Below are 24,379 nucleotides of genomic sequence, written 5' to 3'. Positions count from 1 at the left end.
CTTTTTGGCGGGGCCGAACACATCATTTCAACATATTCCATGGGGGGTGGAGTGGGGTGGGGGTGGAAACACAAAAACCCAGTGAAGATATTCTACCAAACCTCATGGTCCTCTTTATTTCTAAAAGCAAAGTAATACATCAAAATGAGCTGAAGAATTACTGCTTCTTCTCAAATCAATTCACCAGCCTCCGTGCCATTGTCTATATATTAATGATGTCCCTGAGGGTTGGAGTAAACGGCTGAGCTTTACTAGCACACCGTTATTGTTCCTCTCTCCGCTGTGAAGTGGTTTCTCATGGTTGTGTTTATCTGTGGCACTATGTCATTCCAGCCATGCGCCTGCTGCACTGTGCACATATAAATAAAAAAACAAGACCCTGAGAGAGAACCTTTATATTAGTAATTAAAAAAAAGACTTTCTTTACAACGTTGTCCTTACCCTACGCATGACCCAGCTATAAACATCTGTTGCAGAGCAAACACTGCAGCCTACATAAAACCAGCGCAACTGCTTAGGAAAACCTGACATAAATAAATTATGTTTTTTTCTGTATGTGAACACAAAACATTACACTACCTGACTCTATTTACATAAAAAGCCAATATAAAGAGGCACAATATTTATTTTTCATGCCAGAAAAAAAAAAAAAAATCTGAACAAACAGGTTATATAATGTATAAATGTATATAATTCACAATAAAACCACATCCATGGTTGAGTAGTGACAAGGGACAATTTCACGGTAGTAAAATTTGACGTTCTTGCAAATGAATTTATTTTGTGCTATTGTCCCTTGTCAGTACTCAACCATGGATGTGGTTTTACTGTGCATTATATACATTACATACGTTAATATACAGGAATACATTTTTCCAGAAGTATTCCATGGTTGGTCATTAATGCAATTGGTCCAAATCCATAGCCAATGTAATTCTTTCTCATCTCATTTCAACCACTTGCCCCATATGCTGTATTGGCATGTGCACAAAAACAGCCAGGAAAAATATGTGTCTGCTGAAATGATAGCATTTTATAGGGTGAATAATGTAGAACAAAAAATAGGAATACGTTTCAAGTTTACAGTAATTGCTATGTGCTTTCCCACCAATTTATGACTCATGTGGCGTTAATTGTGGTGTCATAGATTGGTAGAAAAGCAAACAGCAATTAAACTTGAAATGTCTGAAGCATTCCTATTTTTTGTTCTAATTTATTCACCCTGTAAAATGTACTTACTGTGTCCCTAGATTGCAGTGTTTTACTGTATGATCAGGAACTGGGACTCGGTTGAGTGGTTGTCAGTGAGAGTGGGTAAGGCCAGGTTAGTCAGATTAGTCAGCTTTGAAGGTTGTGCCAGCATTAGTCCGTCCATACTGGCTGGCTTCATCTAGTAGTCTTGCTTACCAATGAAGCACTGTTGACATTGTCAACTGATCACTATTTTTCACAAAAGGTAGGCTAGTATTTTTTATTTAAACAAACTACCTGCTCTTTTGCAAAGAGCATTCAAACCGAGAGGCAAAAAGCCATATTAAGATTAATGTAAAACTTTAGGAGGTTGGATTCACATTAGAGTGCCATAAAATAATGTAAGTCTTAAATTATCTTTATTCCATCAGTTTTTCATAATGATCAAAACATATTTTGGAGCATAAGCTGATTACAATAATCAAGTGACATATTCATTTAAAAACATTAAAACTATGATATGGATAGCATAGTACAGAAAATTTGGCTTTTAGCACACTTAGTACGCAGACTGATTATTACCATTTCTAATCTTAGCCATCTAAAGAGCAAACCAATTTGTAGTGAATATACAGTGCAATAATGAGTGTGACTGCTTGTATAAACCACAGCTATATGCACAACATTCACATCTCCTATATGAAATCAGTAAATTATTCAAGTTGTTCTACTTTTCCCAAAAGCAATAAACCCGCTGTGTCCCCAGCAGACTCTATGCAGATTATTCATCTAACACAGAGTGAAATATGTGAATGTAACAGTAAAGTTGTGCAATTAGTTTTTTTTTTCCCCTCCTTCCTATTTTTATCCACATCTCAGCATGCCCCGTGCCTGTAATGCTGGGGGGAAATCCAGCGTACAAATTGTCAGGATGGAAAATTGCATCGATCTCTCCCAAGACCAGTCACATGGCTGCCTCTTAGTCAAACGTGCATCTCTATTACACAACCATAGGTCAGCCGGTGCTGTATCCGCTAGTCCGTTGAAGGCCCCCCCCCCACCCCCCGAATCTGCTGCTGCCAGATGCTGGAAAGAGAGCTCTTTGTCACATGGCCAATAAAGTACACGGAGAGTTCCACCACTATCTCCCTGTTCTAATTAAAGGCAGATAAGTTCACCTGACAGCACCAGGTGAATTTTTACAGTCTTTAAAAGAAGGCAACCTAATTGCTGGCTACACATCGCAATTTGTTCCCTGCAGTAATGCAAGTAAGTCCAAAGAACATAATGTAAAAATGTGCTCCCTGCTATGTAGAAAGGATCTAGCGCTGAGGCAAGCCTGGCTTTGACAGTCCCAGAGGCAGAGGCCAGGGCTTCTACTGCATGATCAGCCCGACACTTCCAACTCTGCATGAAAAATACTTCAGCAAAATTTTCCCTCAATTCATTTACACCCACACCCCCTTATTCTGCTGACAGATCTCTCTTATGTGGCTCACTTTGGTAAAAAAATAAAAAATAAAGAAAGAAAGTGAAACTCAAACCAAAAGTCAAATCTCTGTTCTTATTGGCTCATCTTTCATCCCCCACTCCCTCCCCCCAAAAAAACTCTTTCCAAAGGTGGCAGGGATCTCCAATTAGATTCCTCAGGTTTTGCCACTGTGAGTTTGTTTTTCTCTTGTCATTGCCTTGTTTTTAGACCCATTATGAATTTACTGTGCCTCGGTGAACAGTCACCACCCTTCCCTTAGTCTCAATCCTGCACAGTACTGGCATTACACATTACTGCGTGTGTATATATATATGGCCATTGGCCAGATGTTCCCAATACCCCATGGAGATTTGTTTTTATTTCCTCTGGGAAATAAGACATATCCTCGCCACGGCGATGGCAGGGCCGTAAAGGCTGAGAATAGAGGGTGTTGGAAGTGGAAGACAGCTCGCAGGGAGATGTGGCTGTTACACCAAAATCAATTCTCATCATTCCCACCAACTAGCGGTCTGCGGCAATCACAGCAGGGGTGGAGAGGAGGTATAGAGAGGTGCGGCGGCGGCGGCGGCGGCGGCGGCGGCTGTGGCTCGGGCGCGAGACCCCGATGCCGCTGAGGGCGGAGGGGCCTTACCTCTGCAGATGGTCCCGTTTCCCACGTAGCCCGGTTTGCAGGTGCACAGGTGCCCGCGGACGGTGTTGGTGCAGATGGCGTTGCTGTTGCAGGAGTGCTGGTCGCTGGCACACTCGTCGTGCTCTGTGAGGAGAGAAAGGGGCACGGGTGAGAGTGCCAGCTGCCAGTATGGCTCATCGTTCCTGTTCCTCACTTTATTTTCCGTAAATTATTAAATAAATCAAAAGATTATCCACATACTTATTAATTATACTTGCACAATCTATAAGTATATAGATTATAAATTGCGTGATAGATAATGTCTGTCTATAAAAACAGAAAACAATGTTTAAAATAAAATAATGGAATGTGTGTTTGAAAAGCTCCTTTGGTGAGAGAGTGAATCCATTTGTAAATCAGCTGGAAGGGAGCACTGACCTACAATGAGCTTGGAACACAGCTAAATGTTTTCCCTGTGGTTTATTTTCAAATAATTACAGAGTTTTCCCCCATAAAAATCTATTTCCCATTCCAGTTTAATTGGCAAATTCACTAATAACTGTACTTTAACACTAGAGTGGCTAGCTATTTTCATTGGGCATAAGGGGTATGAAATTTCTACTTCTACATTTCGCTCTGTATATGCACAAATGAAATTGCCTACTCATTTAAATGTGGTGTGCTTTAAAATAAAAAAAAGAAAGAACACGTATAGTAACATACAGAATTTTCATTTTTTCAAAGTCGTGTTATTTTAAATACAAAGGGTTTGTCATCCAATGTGTCTTATAACATGCTTAAACATGTGTCCTTTCATTTTTTCTGGGATACTTTCTGTGACAAATGACACTGCAAACAATGCCATACTTATTACAAAAATTTCCCCATGTTAATATACCTTGTGCTATTTGTGGTGTGTCTCATTTTGATGAATATGTATTAACTAGCTATGAAGAAACTAATCATGTATTGCAATAATTGAGCTGCTTGTTAATTTGCAGGACAGAACAGGAAGAATTGTAATTGTAATTTTTTTAAAAAGTGGAGCATGGCAAAATCCTTTGACATTTGTTTGTACAGTGCTTTCATTAAATTGCAAAGGCATGCTGTAGCGAAAGTATATGGCTGAAATACTAATTTAATATTTTGAGAATATGCAAGACAAAGAAAATGCCTTATGCAGCTTAAAATGACACTGTTTGTGCCCATTTTCCTCTGGCCATAACTAGGCAATTACTATCAGATATATTTGGGTTTTTTTGGCTAAGAATTATTCCAGTGACTGAATATAATAGACTGAAATGAAATCTACCTGTGGAATGGTAAGTTATAATAATTCAATAATTTTTTTAAAACCACATCTAGCCAGGGGAATGAACCAGACATACAGTATAAACACTGCAAATATAGTAACAATACAAGCAGAGAAAGATACTAAGTTTGAGACACATCAGCATGTACAATACCGCTAATACACTTTCCGTTTGATTAGCCATGGGACTATGTCATGAATAGTGAATACCCTGAAACCTAGCCTTTATCTAAAACCACTCCCTATTCGCTACGTATATATAGTGCACTATATTCACTTTTTTAGCTAGCAAACCAAAAGAATGCATGCTAAAGACGAGTGTTATAGTCAGCATCTTGTATTTCCTTCTGTTGGTCAGCCACAAACAAATTCAGGAGTAGGAGTTCCTTAAGTTCCTTAGGGAAAATGAAAATGAAAAATTTCAAATATGGAGGAAAAAAAGGAGACCATTTGTTTTAAAAATATATATTTTTCACTATAATCTCAATGTAGAAGTGTCCATGATAGGCAGGTTTCTGATGTAGCTTTGAAGAAACTCAATGAAATAATTGGCTAGCCTGCAGCACAGAACTGCTTCACCAATGGCTCCATTTCAGAATGGAAAATGGCAAATTCTGCATTTCATTCCATTATATAATGAGATAAGAAAAACAAGGGACCCATTCCTACATGGTAAACATATTACTAATCAATTGATAGCACCTGATCAGATTTTACTTTTTTCATTCATCAAATTTTCCTGTTAATTTGTGTTCCTCTGTCTGGAAATCCATTATTTCTCCAAAGGAAGCACACACAACATTAAAGGTGCTTAACAGAAATGTGCAGTAAATTACCAGGGAGATATTTATCCAAGGGTTTGCATAGGGCAACTTACCTATTACATCAAAATGTGGTCAAGTCAAGTCAACTTAAATATGACTTGAATGTCGATTGCCAACTTTTGACTTGGTTGACATCAGAGCATCAACAGGGCAAAAAAGGTGGTGTCTACTAATGCAGCAAGGCTTTTCCCTTAACCTTTACTTCCAAAACAACTTCCTTTCTCAGATTTCATGGCGAAGGGCTTCTACTTTCAGAGACACCAACCCCCAATCCCCCCTATCCCCCATTATTTCCCCATTGTCTGTCATGATACTCAAGGATATGCAGGAATCAATGAATGAGTTGCACTTACTGAGCCCTGAAGCAAATTTAACAGATTATTAAACAATTTTCCCAAAAAAATTCTCTGACTGATGAAGTACGGGATGTGTGCAGATATGTTTATTATACATCTGGGAAACATCAGTCTACAGTGAAGATTAAATACATCTCAGTAATGCCAAACCATCCATCCATTTTAGGCTACTGAAGTCATCCAGTGTCACTTGGCACAAATAAATCTTACTGGCAGAATTCTGCAGTCTCTTCATGGAGGTGGGTACCTCCATGACAAGAAGCATAGTGTTGGAATCAACTTGGAAGATGCAGTACACACAATAAAGCTAAACACTGCTAAATTTGTGTCCGTTTTGCTCTCATTTTTTCAATTTTCCTGAGAATATGAGGAATATGGATCATTTACAAAAACTCAGACACAAGTTTGATCTTTACTGAGAAGTGTCTTGCTGTGCTGAACACCATCCTCGTGTCCTAGATTTACCTCATTCAAAGATCATTATCTCTCACCTTTTTTTCTTCAGAAAATGCCTGGACGCCCAAATCATGCTCAGCTTAACTTCTAATACCTTCCCAACAGTTAGGTAGAAGCAAACATCACACAAAAAAACTCAACTGAGGCCAAAAATCTTGAATCATTTGAAATGATCGCATTAAAGTTCATCCATCTGGGCCATAACCATCCCCCACCTTGTAGCCACAAGTGAGCGAGTGATGCAGCACTGATGCTCTCTTTATTTATTGGGACCTAGAATTAAATTGATGGAGGAAGGTAGTGGATGCAAGGTGACCCCTTTATGGTTTTTCTACTTACAATGAGTCTGAGCTTTGGAGAGAGGGAAAATAAATGCAGGGCCTAGTGCTAAATTAGACAGAAGGTCAATGAAGATTTTTCCACACTCCTTAACATTCACAGGGTGCCCCAGGTATAAACAGGGGTCTTCCGTGTTGATACTTTCGGCATGCATCTTGTTGACTCCTCAAAGTCATACTGATCTAAATGGCTTGCCGGAATAATCTTGGAACTGTGAAGAGCAAAAAAAAACTAAATGAAAACAATTCTGGATATTATACACATAACCTCTGCCTAATTTAAGCTCGTCAAGGATAATTATAAAATGATTTCCATGTCAGGATGAATCATATCAGATTCGACCCTTGACAACGAGAGATGACGATGCGTGTGAACCGGTCATGCTGTGCTTCCATGGAGATAAGAATTCTGAAATCCAAAACCTTATAATCTCATGTGTATAGACAAAGAATGGAGGTTGCCTGGGCAATTTTAATATATCATCAACAGTGCTTGCTTTCTTTGTACTGTACTGTATATACTGCAACAGTGGAAACTATGTTAGACAAAAATGTGTAACGTTATTTAGGATAACAAAATGTGTGCACTAGGCGATTTATGCGAATGTGTTTGGTGGGATGCATAAACAGACACATCATTATTGGCGTCAAAATTCTTGCTTTCTAGAGCTCTGTACGTACTCCCAATATCTACACTTAATAATGAATTCCTTTTGTTTTTCAGAAGCCTGCTGCCTGTAGTTAAGTGTAGTTGCATGGCTTGGTGTTAACAACTTTGCAGTGCAGGAAAGAAAATAGGGCTGAACTTCTGTTATACTTTTTTCATTAGCATACTAACATCCAACAACTGCTGTCAAACAAATTATTGATTTTACAAAAGTACAGACACCCAAAGATGAAGCGTCTCCACAGCACAACAGCCAAAGTCTCTAATGAGTATTCGGGACAGAGCCAGTTCGATCTACTGGAAGGACAAAGCACATGACCAAGAACATGTGGGCTAAGTCTTTAAAATGTTTTACAACATACAGTAATACACAATTAATGTTAAATGGACAGACTAGCAAAGGTCTAGTGCTCGGCTAGAGAATGGATGGTTAGTACAATGGCCTTTGTCTTCCATTCAGATATTAAGGCATTACTCAGAACTGATTTTATTTAAAAAAAAAAATTTTAATTCTTGAGTGTAAATTTGGTTCTTCTCAGTCTCAAGACGGCTCATCAAACTGTACACCAATGAGACTGTGTATGGGTTTCTGGCTAGATGCACACCTGGCCAAAAGATTTTACATGCAGCTGACGGCAGGATGTAGCTTCAATAAATATTCTGAGTCGATTCTGTAAAGATCTTATAACCTTCAGGGGAGTGTTCTAAAGCTCCCATATGCATAACAAATACAGGGTCGAGAAACCATAAGAAGTTGCAACCCATTATATTAGCCCATAAAACTGAAAAGCAGACCTTGGGGAAAATAAGTTGCCGAATACCCCAAACTACCTATTACTGACAAAATCTTTTACTACTTTAAATGTGCTAGTCAAGGTATTCAAGGATTCTACTTGCACACGTTCACTTCACATAATTTCTATGTGCCTCAGAAAAGAAAGAGAGGATAATGCATCATGGGCCATCGCTGCCTCTTGTGATACGCTGATTAAACACATTTAAACTCCCAGCCATACTTTTACAGATTGTTCATAGATGTCTGCTCCCTGTTTGGGCAAGTCAATCGGTCTGAGATAATCTATTCTCAAAATTAAATCAGGAATGTGGTCACCAATAAGGCAATGGTGGAAAACAAATCAAGTTTTTGGATTTCATTACATTTGAGCTGAAAAGTAATTATTTGTTTAACTCAATTTTGGATTGAATTCAATATATAAGCATATACCCAAGAAAGTATAGTTTTTTCATTACCATAAACTTTTGAAATTTTATACCCAGCTGGGGCATGAAATTAATTGTATCTTTCAAAATAAAATGTTTTTCTCTTGCAATTTTGAAGTCGGTAACCCATTTCATTATATGCAGCAGATGGCTTATCCACTTATTGTGCAACGAGATGAGCAAATGAAAAAACCACATCTAAAACTTTTTAAATATATATATATATAGGGGAAACTCCATGCAAACACAGGTTATGTCACAGTCTTTTTGCATACAAAAAAAATTGACTCGTAATTCTTCCTAAAGGATGTATGGTTTGACAGAGAATGAGATATTGTTCTGGTCAGTGTAGGTCACCACTTTAGTTAGGTAGCCACAAGCCTATTTTGCACATTATTCTAGTGCCAAAGCTAACAGTTAAAAAAATACAAGTAAAATAAGATACTGTTTTTTTTTAGAAGCAACAACAGTTTGTGGAGGTGTTTGCCTGGCAGTGCCGTGGGGGGTATTTCTTCAGTGAGCTGAACACAGGGGAAAGAATGGAAACTCCAACTGCTTGACCCCACGCTGAATACAATACATTTTGTTTGCCAACAGTTAATGCGAGAAAAACAAAACTCACACAGGTGGCAGAGCATTTTTTGCTCGCTTATTCAGATTGCCCTTGAAAAGCCGAAGCTTTCTAATAAGTCCCGCTCTTTATTTATAACGGCATAAAATGGAACAAGATGGTATCTTGGAGAGATGACCGAAGTGCAATATAATAAGCAGCAGGAGGCAGAGAGGAAGAAGCGGCAGCAGCTCAGCAGTCATATGAAAGGGTACGTTAAATATTATCGCAGTGCAAACCCTCCCCCTCCCCCTACCCCCCCCCCCCCTTGCACCACAGTAAGACGCTGCATGCAGGAGAGAGAGCGCCATATTTGAACAAGAAACACGGTGCGGCACATCACAATCATAGCGCAATAAGGCGCAGGGCAGAAAATGTCAGGCTCATTTTAAATATTGAGAGGTAGGAGATGACATGGAAAAGCAGGCCGTGAGTGCGCTCATACGAGAAACCTGTACGCATTATCTGGCTTAGGTACACAGATAATATTAGTCGGTGAATATGACTAGCGCGTTAAAGTGACCCTCATTTGCTCAGCACTCCTGGAACAAGTCATACAATGCAGAACTAAAACGGCAGGGCTTACAGAGCAAAACACCCAGGATTATGTGCAGTGCATTGCACTCGAAAGGATTTTTATTTTGCCGGAAATAAATAAATAAACAAAATAAAAATCAGCGACCGGTTCGCAATGCAAGCCGTAATTAGTGGGCTGACAAACTTTTTATTTTAGCCCCAAAGCCAATTAGCACAAAACAAAGGGCGGTGGAATGGAAAAGACACAGCACCACCTTCAGAATATTAATATAGACTTGCCAGCACTCTGGCAGGGAAAATGGTACCCTTTTCTGCTTCGAAATAGAACTGCACAGGGACTTGTTTCCTAATCTGTCTCCACAGTGCCAACACATTAATGTGGCCTGTGCACTTTCTGTGGCACCAGACCAAAGAGTTCAGACATCAGAATGGAGCAGTTTTTCACAGACACTCTCAGTCAACCACAGAGCCCCCCCACCAAAACTATGCAGCAGAAGTAACCGGATCAGTTTGGTTGACTTATAAAGTCCTTCTATCTAATAAGCAACAAAAATTCTACCTATCGTTCAACAAAATCTGTATGAAATTTCCAGGCATAGCTGCTGGGTCACTACATTCTTAACATGATTCTGTAATGTAAACGGGGACCACAGTATACGAGCAATAATGCTACTTGTAGGGGATTGCTCATTAATTATTACAGGTTTACTCATTCCTGGCCAGGGACAAGGGGGGCAGGGTTGTTTAGAGCCTCCAATTAGACTACTGCATATCTTTGGACAGTGGGAGAAAACCAGAGTACCTGGCGAAAAAACCAACAGGGACATGAGGAGAACATGCCAACTCCACACAGAAAGGTCCTCGGTCCGGTGGCGAGGCAACAACGAAATGGACTGCACCACCCAGCCGCCTCTGATATACTAGTAATTCCCCTCTTTCGTGCCACTCATGTTACATGTACTGTACCTCCATTCAAGCACTTATCTGTACTTAGGTTAGGTCAGAATAATGTTCACTGTGTGAACTGGACTGTGTTCTTGGCTAAGAATAACTGTACAAAATGAGTATTGTATCTTATCGAACCTGTGTTTTGTAGTTGTTCCAATGACCTTGAGATGCCCTTTTGTACATCGCTTTGGAAAAAAAGCTTGCTAATTAAATGTAATGTAATAACTGAATGGATTTAAGAACTTGACTGCCCCCAAATCATAGATTCTGATCCCTTAGCACGAACAAGGCATGACCTTCAAACAGCAATTGATAAATTATCTGTTATTGGTATTGGTACATCACACTCCTAAAATCATATCTTTAATCATCCTTACATTTTTAAAGTCATTGGAGGATTTATTCCAGGAAAAAAACAAAATCAATCAAAAACCTCAACTGGCTGTACTGCACAGTGAAATAAAGTCATTGAAAAGGGAAACCCTGAAAACTTGAACAGAGATGTCACCCGTCAGCTCTTTTAAATGGTGTGACATAAATGTATTTTTAAACCAGATTCCGACCATATCATTTCTTTAGCTTGAATTAAAAATGATTATCCGAGTTACCCCTAGAGTTTTAGATTAATTGAATAATTTAATTGAATAACTGAATAATTAATTTAAATTTAAATAATTCCGCTAAAAAATCTGTGCTATTCAATGATTTACATTACAATCCAAAAAAAGTATAGCAAGTATAATTAGACAATATGGTCTCATCACCTTTTTACAAGCCACATTTTTTTTCTTAATTCCCAAATGGAATGCACACGCCTATTATACCACTGGTTCACAGTCCATCTGTTGGGCTGCGCAGGCATTGCCTCAGGGAACACTTCCTGAGCAGCCTGCCGCAGACGTACCGCAGGTGCCTCATCAAAGATCCGCTGATCTTGCACGTTGAGTCAGGGACAGCCCCGACAACAGGCAATTTCCGTCCCTCTGTGACGCAACTCTCGACTGCGCACCACCCTGAGTGACTGCCAACCGCTGGTGCGGTTAGGACTGAATACCAGACCGCGGAGTGCACTGCACGTAAAACCCGACAAGCCACCCATGAGCCCTCTACCGCATCTGCAGACCCTGCTGTTGAGTTACTGCAATTACAGAGCATCTGTAGCTTCTGTAACAGGTAAGGGGAGGATAATGCCTAAGGGCAAGGTGGGTAAAAATGCATTGGTGCTTTCAGAGCTACAAAAACTAAATCAACCAGTCAGTCTTCTGTTATTATCAGACCACCTAAGTCAGTGTGCTAGAGAGTTAGACTTTCAGGATTGCACAAAGCAGCAGGGTATAATTAATGAGATGCACAGAACCAATCATTTCACAACAAAGAAGATGCGATACAGGCTGCCAGGTTCACACTGAATTGCCCTGCTGAATGAATACAAACACAAAGAGAATGATGCAGTGTGCTCAGTATCACACGGGCTTGGTTTAATATGTCAACAGCCTAGGGAAAATTCAATGGATTGCCACCATTGACAAAAGTGAACAAGAGAAACCACAGAGCCGTCAAAATCTTCCATTCTCCAGTTATTTTTTTGGCTTACCATATTCATTTCATTTCTCATATGAAAGCAATATGATGACGCTCATCAAAACCATCCACAAACTGTGGTTGTCGATACTACAGATTTTTACTTCACAGAAGCAGCTGAGGGCTCTTATATACAGGATTAAGCATTTGGAAAAGAAAAGAAAAACCTGTTTTAAATGCTCAGTGCATCACTTCACATATTAATAGTAATATCCAAGAAGTCTTGTGCTTTTATTTTTTAGAAGACTATTTTAGCACTTCTGAGTAGTTTACCTTTTTTTTGAAAGGACTGCTTCAGTATCACAGTTCAGTATTAAAAGAGAGGTTATGCTATTTATTGAAAAAAATGAACATCTTCAATATGAAAGTTCTAGATTAGGTGTCCTCTTCATTTTTATTCTGCATTTTGTGTAAAAAAATAAAATAAAAAATAAAAAGATTTATAAAAGATATGCATAGAGTGACAATGAAGGGCAAGACAAATTAACAAATCAGAAAACACAAAAACAATTAATAAAACACATCAACAACACATATTGCGGGTTCAGATTAGTTATTTTGTGAAAAGTTGTTTTCATGTTTTCTAATTTGTTCATTTGTCTTGCCCTTCAAGGCCATCATAAAAGTTCTGTAAAATAACTACAAACCAAATACTCTTATGTACAATGTTTTTGTTTTTATAGTGCAAGATGGATGCTACGGAGCACCTAAAGGGACATGGGTTAGGATCTCATGCAAAACTTTTGCATTCTACTCAGAAACAAAATATCTATAAATAACAGCTCATATATACTTCCAGGTCATTGTTTTCTCACCAATGTCCCTTTAGGGAATGCCAATTCTTCTAAATGATGCACCACAGTAAATTTGGGTTTTGAGGAGGAAATTATGCACTGAAGTGTACTATCAAAATTAGACAAGGATCTTGTCTTAGCAGTGTTCAATATAAAAGGCCAGAAAAAATAAAACAGAAGCAAAACATAGTTTGCAGCTGAACAAGATGAAGACTACAATATCAGAAAGCCAATGTAGAGGAGAAAAAATGTTCTATTAAGATCCCTTTTACCACTTGTTTGTTATTGCTTGTGTCATATAGCTAAGGATGCATTAAGACGTTAGCAATCAACTCAAGTCAATTTGTGACAGAAGCTAAAATATAATATAACAACAACAGAATCCTACTGTATGCTACACAAAACCTATAATCCTCTCCTCATCATTAGCACCAACTGCGCTATTATTATCAATTAGCAATTGTCATTACTAAGAAAAGCTTTGCTTGGCCACTTGTTAATGCGACTAGGAAGAGTATACTGATGGAGTAACAACTGCTATAGGTATTACAGTGGCCAAAAGGCATAGTGTGTAGGAAAAGTATAGTGTGTTGTCTTACCTGTACAGGAGAAGTCATCCACACGGATGAAACCGGGCAGGCAGTCACAGCGATGGCCCCCAGGAAGGTTCACACAAACAGTGTTGGCGAGGCAGTAGTGCATCTGAGTCGCACACTCATCAATATCTATGGGAAAACAGGCACATCATGCCCCGTTAAAAAATAAATAAAAATCCAAAAATCTAAAAAAAAAAAAAAAAAGTCCTCCTCCCAAGGTACAGCTCAGACAAATTGAAAAACAGGGGCTCAGTGCATAAAATACCTCTGCTGAGATTTTTAAAATCCTTTTAGATTGGTCTGTAATGATACAGTTGAACATTGAAGGCCAACAGAGTATTCCATACATATACTGCAAACACCATCATGTAACTTAATGGTAGACCAGTTTCACCGGTGGTAGACCCTGTGGCTATTCACTCAGTTGCCATTCTCACCCTGCACTCACAAAAGCTCTCCCAGATGAAATTGCAGGGTTTACTGTAAATTCTCAACCTCCGGCCAAATTGGTACTTCCTCTCCCCATAAATACACCACAATCACACACAATGTAAACGCTATAACCACTAATACACACAAGCACAAAAATGACAAGTGGACCTGGACCACAGACTCACTCTCTCAAATGTTGCCGCATATAAATATCTATTTAAATAGCTTACCTTAATGGCAAAAATTATGTACAATATAAGCATCTATCTACATCCCCATCTACCATCCAGCAATAACTCTTGGCAGGTAACAGTCTCTTTAGAAGGGCCTCTATATGTACATGATCATGTGTGCGCCAAAACATAAGTTAGTAGTAACACGTTTCTCTGATTTCATATTAGCTGAATTTCTTTTTTTTCATCACATAACCTATAATCACAGGAAAACATGCATGCTTCACGCTACCATTCGGCAGCTGTATTTCCACAAGCTGAATGATGAGAAGCCAAAGTAGCACCACACTCTCCTCACACTCCTACCGTACATGACCAACAAAGGTCAGAAACAGAAAGGGCTGGGCTAAATGTGAAAGGGTTTCATTCAGAATTGTGCAGCGAGTAGATGGGAAAGATTAAGAACTTAGCTAAATGTAATAGTTGGATAGGCCTCCACACTTTGTAGTTGTTATCACTCGGATACCAGTGAATCTTGGTCTCATCTGTCCACAAGACCCTTTTCAAGAACTCCGCAGGCTCTTTCAGGTACTTCTTAGAAAACTAACATTGCCACCCTGTTTTTGCAGCTAACTAATGGTCTGCATATTGTAGTGCAAGTCTTCTGTGAACACTAGTTTTTTTTCTTCATTATGGTGAGAAATATTCTATCATCAACTGTGGAAGTATTACTTTTGTGATTACTGAGCTCACCAATGCTCTCTTTCCTCTTAATAACATTCAAAACAGTTGATTTTGGTAAACCTACCAAAATGTTTTGTTTGGCCTCTGTTTTCTGTCTCTGTGTCTGTTTTCTTATACCCTTTAATAAAAGCTGAGAATTTGCACTTTAACTACAAGTGAATTGTTTGATTACAAAATAAAAGGCGTGAAGTACAGAGCCAAATCAAAAAAATATCTGCCTTTGTCCAAAACGATATGGAGCTCCCTGCATATAAAATTCTTACCGTACTTACAACCAGATGCACAAAATGCTTTCTTTTAACAGCTTTAAGCTGACGCTGAATAATCTACAGCACCTATAAAAAAAGTTCCAAGAAGTAAAAATATGAAGCGTAAGCACCCACCCAGCATAAACCACTTCAATTGTCGCTACAGTCCTGAGGCTCGAATGCCCCTGAAAAGCATCAAAGTAGAACGTTCTTATTATCAACGTTAAAGGCTACCTGTACCGAGGGCCAATAAACTACCCCCTGGAGTGATTATGTATGCTGTCATCCCAGACAGGTTTTTCCTTGAGTTTAAATTGTCTTCGTTTTAATGCGCGAGTGTGAATAGCCTCAACTATACATCACAGTCTCCATTCTACTGCAAGAACATAAAACTGCGTCCTGCTGAGCCCAGCACAGTGCCATAAGTTATACCAGCGTTTCTCAAGGTGCGGTCAAATTCGCACAATGCTGTGGCTCAAATTACATTGTAAAAAAACTAAGAACATCTGTCACATGTACAGTAGATAAAAATCATAAAAATGTGTGTAATTATTTTTAAAAAATGCAATATTTTTATTTTGCAATGTTTGCCCATGTTCTGCTCCTAATCACAATTTGTATTTACCTTGCACCTTGGTGTATTCCAGTGGTGTTCTGAATGGTGAATAACACTATCTACTCATTGCCAACTATTACACTCATGGGAGAATTTTAGTTTAACAAAACAGATACATCTACCAGCAGAATCCATTGGAACAAACTAGTCTCAATGCAGAGTAATTCTATTAGTTAAAGCCAGGACCATCTTTTCTTCATGGTGGCTCATGTGACACATTCTGTTTGGGACATGCAGACTATATTATCCCAAGGGTACAGACCCACTGTGGATTATTCTCTCGATTATTCTCTGTTGAGTAGGTTCTGTTGGGAGAGACCAGGCCAAAGAAAGGAAAAAACTGTATACCCTTTCAGCTTTCAGAACAGCATCAGATCACCGAATTAAGAAAATCATTCATAAAAAATTTTCAAATGTCTATATGTAATGTACCTACATCGCACTCACTTTTAGTATATCCAGTATTTTCATCTGTATGGTTCTTTTGTCCATGTGAACGTTTTTATTATCCAAAATTCCTCCGCTTGTATTCAAGCTCAAGCGGTTTGCTACGTCAGGCACCATTTCCAACTCAATCCAATTCTAAGTGTCCACTTACAACATGGCCGGCATTTTCTGACCATCCGAGGCTCTCTTTATGTACAGGAGTTCTTCAGTCAGCAGATGTTTGGTTGTTGGAACAGTGACAGGTTTACTTTAAATCAACTGAATGAAATATAGCATGAATTAAACAACACTGTAACTTGTAAAATAAGCCATCATTGGTGTCTATGGGTCCAGCCATTTGCAAGTAATCCAAGTGTGCATATGCCTCCCCCTCCCCAGAGCGTAAAGTAGATTGTGCTGACAAGCAGGGAGAGTGCACAGACTGAAGTGCACTAGTGCTCAAAACAGCTTAGTATTGTGCAATAATATATATTTCTAATTATGGTGGATCAGAGAAAAAGGTTTTACACTGTGACATAAGTAATTGAAGAGCTTCAAAAACCAGATCTGAATTAGAGGCTTTATTTCCAGATTTGTAAAGCGGAGACTTGCTTGGAGAGGGTGCTCTAGACAGAAGGATAGGCCTGCTGGTGGGCATGTACGTTTACTGAAATAGAAAATTTAGTGTTCTCATGATTTATTCTTATTCCACATACATTTTATGTATGGTACTCCTCCGACAGCTTTTCAGCAAGACCTACGAAGTTTGGGTAGTAGATTCACCTTGTTGCCGGTGCTTTTTGTGTCAATAGTGCAAATATTTTTTGAGATATTTACAATTTAATATTGCAAAAAATTTCCCATTGATTAACACTGATGGAATGTTCAGAATGTGAACAACACACCTGCAGCTGACATCACAATCAGCCACTGCAGCTGCCACAGATACAGACCGTCTTTCTCTTTTGCAAAGCTTCTAATGTAAAAAATTTCTGGCAAAGTCACTAATGTTAGTCACTAAAGTTCAATGTGAACTAATATTACTGTTCTGTTATAAATCCTGCAAGCGTGCGTATTTTAACATTCAACATAATGTTAATTCTTGTAAAATACTGAAACACTGAAAACGTTTTTTTCATTTTGAGTTTTGTGGTATAGATAACTTCAAAACATCCAAAATATGCTATTTGCGGAGGCTTTGGGACAGATCTTGGGAAAGCCGTTGCAGAATTTCACAGCTTTTTTATTTTTTTTTGCACAATCTGTTTCCGGTGGTGGGAAACATGTTGGGGATAAACTGAGTACAATAATTTTGCCACTAGTTGATGTGTATTTTGCAAACTAAACAAGAGATTCACATTTTTATTTACATTATTTGTGTACCATGAATAATTCCCCACATATTACCTAGGTTCTAGTCTTGTTGGAACACTTATGTCCTTCAAATACAGCCATAATCCATGTCCCTGCAGTGTGTTGACACAAAGTTATAAGGCTTTATTTTAGAGTACTGCAAACCAAAGTTTGCCTTGATAAATTCTTGGGATTAAGGGGTTAAGCGAAAGGAAAATGGAAAAAATCTACTCGTAAATCATTCCCTCAGTGAACACATAATCCCGATTCTCACGCAAGTAATCACACACAAACTCTCAGTCAGGGGGCATGGTATTGAGGGTTCGAGTAGCCGAGAGATGTAGAGTGACATGCTTTTATCTGACAGCTCCAGAACGAGGAAGAGAATGAATTTGGGAAGTTTTGGAGGATACCTCGCCTGAGCATATCACCCAAATTCAGATAATATGGCCAATTACAAAACAGATTATAATTTTGTCCACCCATAAATTTGCCTAATGTTACCATGTGTAGAAAGTCATCATTATGAGCACATTTTACTAATCATCTAATCAGCCTTTCAGATGCTAAAGGTTGCCAAAGTCAGGTCAGAACATACAGTAAAGTCACAGCCTAAAAGAAAGTGGAAACATTAAGGTTCTTTCAACTTGTTTTCCAGTACTATGGATGCACGATCAGCCACACACAGTATCATATAGAGGTTCCAAATGTCCTTCATTCCTCCTTCAGGGTGAAATCACAATTTCCCTGCATATTTCATCTGTTGATGAATATATGCATGCAATCCACTAGCGCCTGCCACACACGGTCTGCTGGAAAATTCACAGGTCTGTGGTTAGACCAGTGGAGGAGCAGGTACAATAGACAATGCTAAAAAAAAAAGGTCACATGAACATGAAAAGGTTAGCCCGTGCACGTGATGTAATTAAAAAAATATATATATCATTTAATACACATGAATATATACCAGAGGCATTTCAAAATACTATATAGGGAAAAGTGTCTGAAAAAAAGCACTGCTGGACTAAAAGGCAATTCTATCTCTGTCTTCCATTCCCAGCTCTCCCTGATGCTAATCCCATCTGTTTTGACTGATCTCTGCACATTTTCTTGACATTGAGCATACAGAGCAGGTGAGGATTTGTGACAGAGCAAGGGACTGTCATTTCACACAGGGGTAATTAATTTCTCTGACTCGTCGGGTGCCTGCAGCCTTACTTATTTATTTTCAGGCAGATGTAGGTCATGCCTGGGGAATGAGAGAGAGAGAGAGAGGGAAAAGGAGAGAGAGGAGGAGAGATTAAAAAAACTTTCTAAAAATATGGCTGTCTTCTTCCAGGATTGTGGGTAAAGCTTGCACGGGGGGTATGCAGTGGAGGTTAATCGAAACATGTCTGCCTGACAAAATTGTCTCGCCCATGGTAAACGAAAGCACAAAAGACTGACAGTGATTTTCTGTAATAAATTATACTCTTTTGCTGTTCTGAGCTAGGCAGGTTGTCATTTGCTGAATCTAGTCTGAGCAAATTTGGTGACACAAGCAGAGTACATTTTTTCAAAAAAGAAATAAGAAAAAAGCAACAGGAATGGTTTGATAACTTCTTTCTGGGGGGTCATATTTCAATGCGATACCCACAGAAACAATGGCTTGTGATTGAAGGCCAGTTCAGGAAACCTCATTAAGACCCACCCTGTAGGGTGAAAAAGGTCTCACTGTGTCCAGCTGCAGCAGCCCATCACGGTGGTAGCATACTGACAGCATGCAGATCCTGATGGAAAGGCAAGCGAAGCCCCATTTGACAGGGGTCAAAGTTCACAGAATATAGGGGAACAGAAAACAAAATGATTACATTTTTCTAGAACCAAGAACAAAGGTCTCGAAGCACACACTGCCTTGAAATTCCAGCATACATCCTTTGAAACTAATGCCAAGCCTAGCACCCACCCCTTTCAATTTTCAATTCAGTGTATGTACATTAGCTGCCACTGACCAGGGATGCATCACTCTGATGAACATGATGTAATCTTTGTTGTTAATTTCAATAATAGCTTAAATAAATTTTACACGCTTCTCGAAAGAAAAACCGGTGCAAATGTAATTTAGGAACTAAAATAGGAACAGCCAATTATAATATTTCAACATAAGCTATAACACATTCAGAACATATACCATAAGCCAATAAAACATAACATAGGCCTACACTCAGAAAAATAAATTGTTGGACAGTGGTTGCATGCAATATTATTGAGTATATCATTGCAACTGATTAAGTTGAAGTCATATATGCTTAATAACCGCATTAAACCACTGTCCATAATTTTATTAAGTAAATCCAAGGATTCTTTTTTCATTTTATGAAATAAATGCAAGGATATTCACTGCCGACTGTTATAAAGCATAAATAGAAGAATAGATCATTGAAACATTGTAATATTGAAAGCTGTGATGGATATCGAATTAGCCTAATAATGGCAATGGTTCCCAGGTTGTCAGTGTATGTCACGTTGTGTATTGTTGATCCAATTATGCATTGGGTGTGGGGTCGGACCTCTTCATTTATTTTCTGACATATTCTAGTAAGTGCTATCTGTTTCTCTCTTTAATTTATAGTTTGTGGGATTTAGCACTCTATTATCAGTAAATATGCTAGAGTGAGCATGTTTATTTCATTGCCAAAATAAGGAAACAATGTATTTTTGAGTGCTTAATACTGTTGCATGCAACCACTGGCCAACATTTGCTACCTTTTTTAAAATGAAATCACCTAAACCTATTTCGCATGGGAAACCTCAGTTATGTAAATAGCTGTGAGGCTGGTGTTGACCATTCAAATCTTTTTGTGCATCAAAATAATGGCAGAGAGTTCATTTGACAGTGCATTCCAGCAATACACAAAATCATTCGTTTTGGGGGGTTTTGTTTATTATGTATGAATTGACAAGGGCTCTGGAGGGATGTGGAAGGATGGCCCCTGGATAAGTTTGTTATAACATGCATCAGACAATGTAATGGCAGCCATATTAGAATTATAAAATAAGATTCAGAGGACTGGTCTGTAATGGATGGATGAGTTTTAAATGTGTGGCAGTATTACATTTTTAAAGCCTGTAAAAGATCCCTCTAGAATGGTCAGCTACAGTCCTATTGCCTATAATAGAAAAAAATGATAGTGAACAGTATGATGTATTTCCTGGAAGCCAGGGGACTGATCAGTGATACACAGCATGGATTTAGGAAAGCGAGATCAACCATGGATGCATTGGTGAGGTGACAATATGTACAGAGATCGACAAGGCTCTGACAATGAAAGAAATGGTTTTTGTGAGTTTCATATATTTTGGCATAGAGAAGGCTTAGAACCATGTGGAGGGAAGGACTGTTAATTAAGTTGAATGCAAATGGCATTGGTAAGCATCTATATAAATGGGCTATGGACTTTCTGTTCGATAGAGGCATTTAAGTAAGGGTGGGGTCATAGTTTTCAAATGTATTTGAAGTGGATAATGGTACTCCCCAGGAAAGTGTAGTTAGGCCAGTATTGCTCACAATAATGATGGAGTGGGAGTGGCCCTGTATGCAGATGAGGGAGCAATATGAAAATGGGTAGAAATGTGAAATACGTGATAAGGAAGCTGTAAATATTGTGGAAGACTGGTCATTGACTTAGGGATTTAAAATGTCTGTGGCTAAGTCCAATTTTATGATCTACTCTCGGAAAAGGATTAAGGATGCAAAATTGCAAATATACAAACAACATATTGGAAAAGTAGAAGAATTTAAGTATCAAGGTATGTGGTTAGATTAGTGGCTTAAATGGAAAAAATACTATACTGACACAAAATGTAGGAAGGTATTAAATCTAATGACGGCAGTAACAGGATATGATTGGGATGCAAACAATCATTAATACATTTGTATTGGGCATTAATAAGGTCATATTTAGACTATGGGTACTTTCTTTATGATGAGGCAGCCAAAACAAATCTCATACAGCGACATAAAATACAGGGAAGAGCTTTGAGATTGTGCAGTGGGGCCTTCCGGTCATCACCTGTTGAGGCACTGGGGAATAGCCATTGATTATCTTTGATAATAATTAACAAATTTAATCAAATTGATTAATTTTACATGTTGGATAAGTGAGGAATTTTAACTATTGATGCAATTGTTTTCAGTTTTCAGAGTGCCAGAGTGCCAGACATTCAATAAGAATGGGTGACATAGCTCAGGAGGTAAGAGCGGTTGTATGGCAGTCGGAGGGTTGCTGGTTTGATCCCCACCCTGGGCGTGTCGAAGTGTCCCTGAGCAAGACACCTAACCCCTAATTGCTCTGGTGAATGAGAGGCATCAATGAGCGCTTTGGATAAAAGCGTTATATAAATGCAGTCCATTTAACATTAACCATAGCTCTATTGAAACTTCTGGATTCAGAAATTAAGCATATTTTATTTAATCCTCACTTCCCTGACAGGCTGTTCAAAGACAGATCGACGGATCCAGTCAGTGGCAGTGTGGGAGGAGAGGTACATATCCCAGAATTTGATATCAGACTTTATACCAGGCTATCGGATCTTGTGTCAGTGTATACAGCTGAGATGATGGCTATGATTATAGGATTAAGATGGGTAGAGGAGGTAAAACCACTCAGTGATATGCCCTGATTCTGCTGCAGCAGACAGCAATAGTCTGAAGTCTGGTAGATCAGATAGGGGGGGGTTTGCTTGTGGATATAATGGTGATGTTGATGGTTTTGGAAAGCATGGGATGTGGTACTTTGTTTTTGTCGGTTACCTGCTAATGTTGGGGTAGAAGGTAATTAGAACACAGATGCTGTGGCTAAGTTTGCTGGGAAGAGGGAGAGGGTCGATATACAGGTAGCACTGGGCCATAGGGAAGTCATTGATCATGATCATCAGGGATCAATATCTAGCAAAATCAATGGGACAATAGTAGCAAAAGGAGGCATTATTATAATATACACAAAAAATCAGTAGGGAATTAGAATCGTGAGAGAGAGGAAGTTATAAGGAGCAGATTACGACTATATGCAGGACTAAATGCATCATTGCAACGGATTGGGAGACATGAAACAGGGTTATGTGATGAGTGTTTAGTAGAGGAAACAGTTGGAGGCGATGTATTGAGTTGTATGATGTGATAGGAGATTGTTTGAGAGGAACAGTGGAACTTGGATGGTAGATTGGATGTTGTATATGTAGATGGGAGTTGTTAGGAGAGGAGACAGGAAACATGTGGATGGGATGGGATGATAATGTATGGGATGTTAGGGAAAGGAACAGGGAAAGAGGTGGTGGGTACGGCTGTTTTTAAGCATTTTTAGAGGGACATATTTAGGCAAAATAATTTTATGTAGGTAGGCTGTGACCGGCCTCGCACTCCAGCGCAGTAGGTGGCGGTGTATGGACCTTAAAAGTGAATGTGATCGCCAACTAAACCCAAAGAAGTAGGAGAAGTAGTAATACCCCGATCTGCCATGATGTAGGCGCAAAGGCATCTTTCTTCCATGTAAATATAAACAAGACTGGGCAGAATGGCGACAGTGGGAACCATTCCGTGCTCAGTGAAACCGCAGATAATACAGAAGCCAACGCGAATGATACAGGTGCAGTCAAGCTGTAAAAAAACACCGGGAGTCTGTGTGGAAAGCAGCCTGACTTGAGGTCCCTCGCTACAAACCAGCCTATAAAAGTAATTCAGTACTAACATTTGCAATCCTCATTAGAAAATAAAACTCAGAAATATTCACATTCACAGAGCAGTATTTAAACAAAGCTACTTTAGCCAGCTTGTCATCATAACGGTAAATGTTACACTGAATATTTAATCCTCTCTTCCCACATCCTTTTTCAATATTTTCCCGTCTCTTATTAGCTTTTACGTCTCTGATATTTGACGCACTTGTATTGACAAAGCCAAATTACATTTATCATGTCATTTACAATTTATATAAAACAATTTTGACCATCTTTAGGGATGCTCTGCCACTTGTGTAAGCAACACAAACAGCCAGGCAAGGCAGAAAGGAGTTTTATTGAGGTGCCTATTCTGTACACTCCGTGCACACAAAGTGGAAAAATTAAACATATGGGACTGTCATATTACACAGGTCACGTCATGTAAGGCGCTAGGCATAGGTGACATAGGCAGTCATCTAGGGTGCAATCCATCCGAGGGGGCTCCAAATGAAGGGAATAAAACAAAAATGAAATGCAAGTGGATGCCCTCGCAAACACCCTCCAGTCCATGAATACAGCAGAAACGCCCAAACCCCCCCGACGACTCGTGACTCGATCCCGAGTAGCATTGTACCATCTCACCACCCCTTCTTCAAAGAAATCCTGTGGGGACACTGCCAACAATATTACATTTTAAAGGCAATAGAATACATGTGTGTGTCTGTATATCATATAATATACCTGTGTGCCATATACATTTATTTAACAACAGTAATTATATCTAATCCCAATTCCCAACCCTTTCAGATCTCACCAACAGGCGGATGTAATATAAACTTGTACTGTGCTATAAAGAGCTACCTGCTCTTCAATCTGCAGTCAATATTTCAATTGGCTGTCCTGACTAATACACAAGGATCTGTTTACTATGCATGTTTGGACATCAACGCATGCATTAAAAATCAGCTGAAAAACATGGATTGACTAGGTAATAGTTCTTAGCGAAAAGAACTACAGTTGATATCAAACAATGGCCACAAGAGACGCTACACTTTGAAAGCAGCCTTTGGAGTAAAACAGATATATTAGGTTTTCAGGAAAAAGGAGCAGTCTAACTTGTGCATTTCCCATTGGAGCAGAGCAAGTACTTTCCTGTA

General features: G+C 39.0%; 1 protein-coding gene across 2 annotated transcripts in view; it reads right to left on the bottom strand.

Moving 5' to 3' along the window:
• The window catches only part of LOC135255269 (protein kinase C-binding protein NELL1-like), a 175,596-nt gene that overhangs the window by 45,977 nt on the left and 105,240 nt on the right, over nt 1-24,379 (bottom strand). For both annotated transcript variants that reach the window (XM_064336215.1, XM_064336216.1), the window contains exons 13-14: nt 13,537-13,662; nt 3,315-3,437 (exon numbers count right to left, since the gene is read on the bottom strand). In XM_064336215.1, coding sequence (XP_064192285.1) covers nt 3,315-3,437; nt 13,537-13,662 — 249 coding nt within the window. The remainder of the gene's footprint in view (nt 1-3,314; nt 3,438-13,536; nt 13,663-24,379) is intronic.

Source organism: Anguilla rostrata, chromosome 5, assembly GCF_018555375.3.
Source record: "Anguilla rostrata isolate EN2019 chromosome 5, ASM1855537v3, whole genome shotgun sequence".
Taxonomy (NCBI): domain Eukaryota; kingdom Metazoa; phylum Chordata; class Actinopteri; order Anguilliformes; family Anguillidae; genus Anguilla; species Anguilla rostrata.
This window is presented reverse-complemented; position numbering and strand designations above follow the sequence as displayed.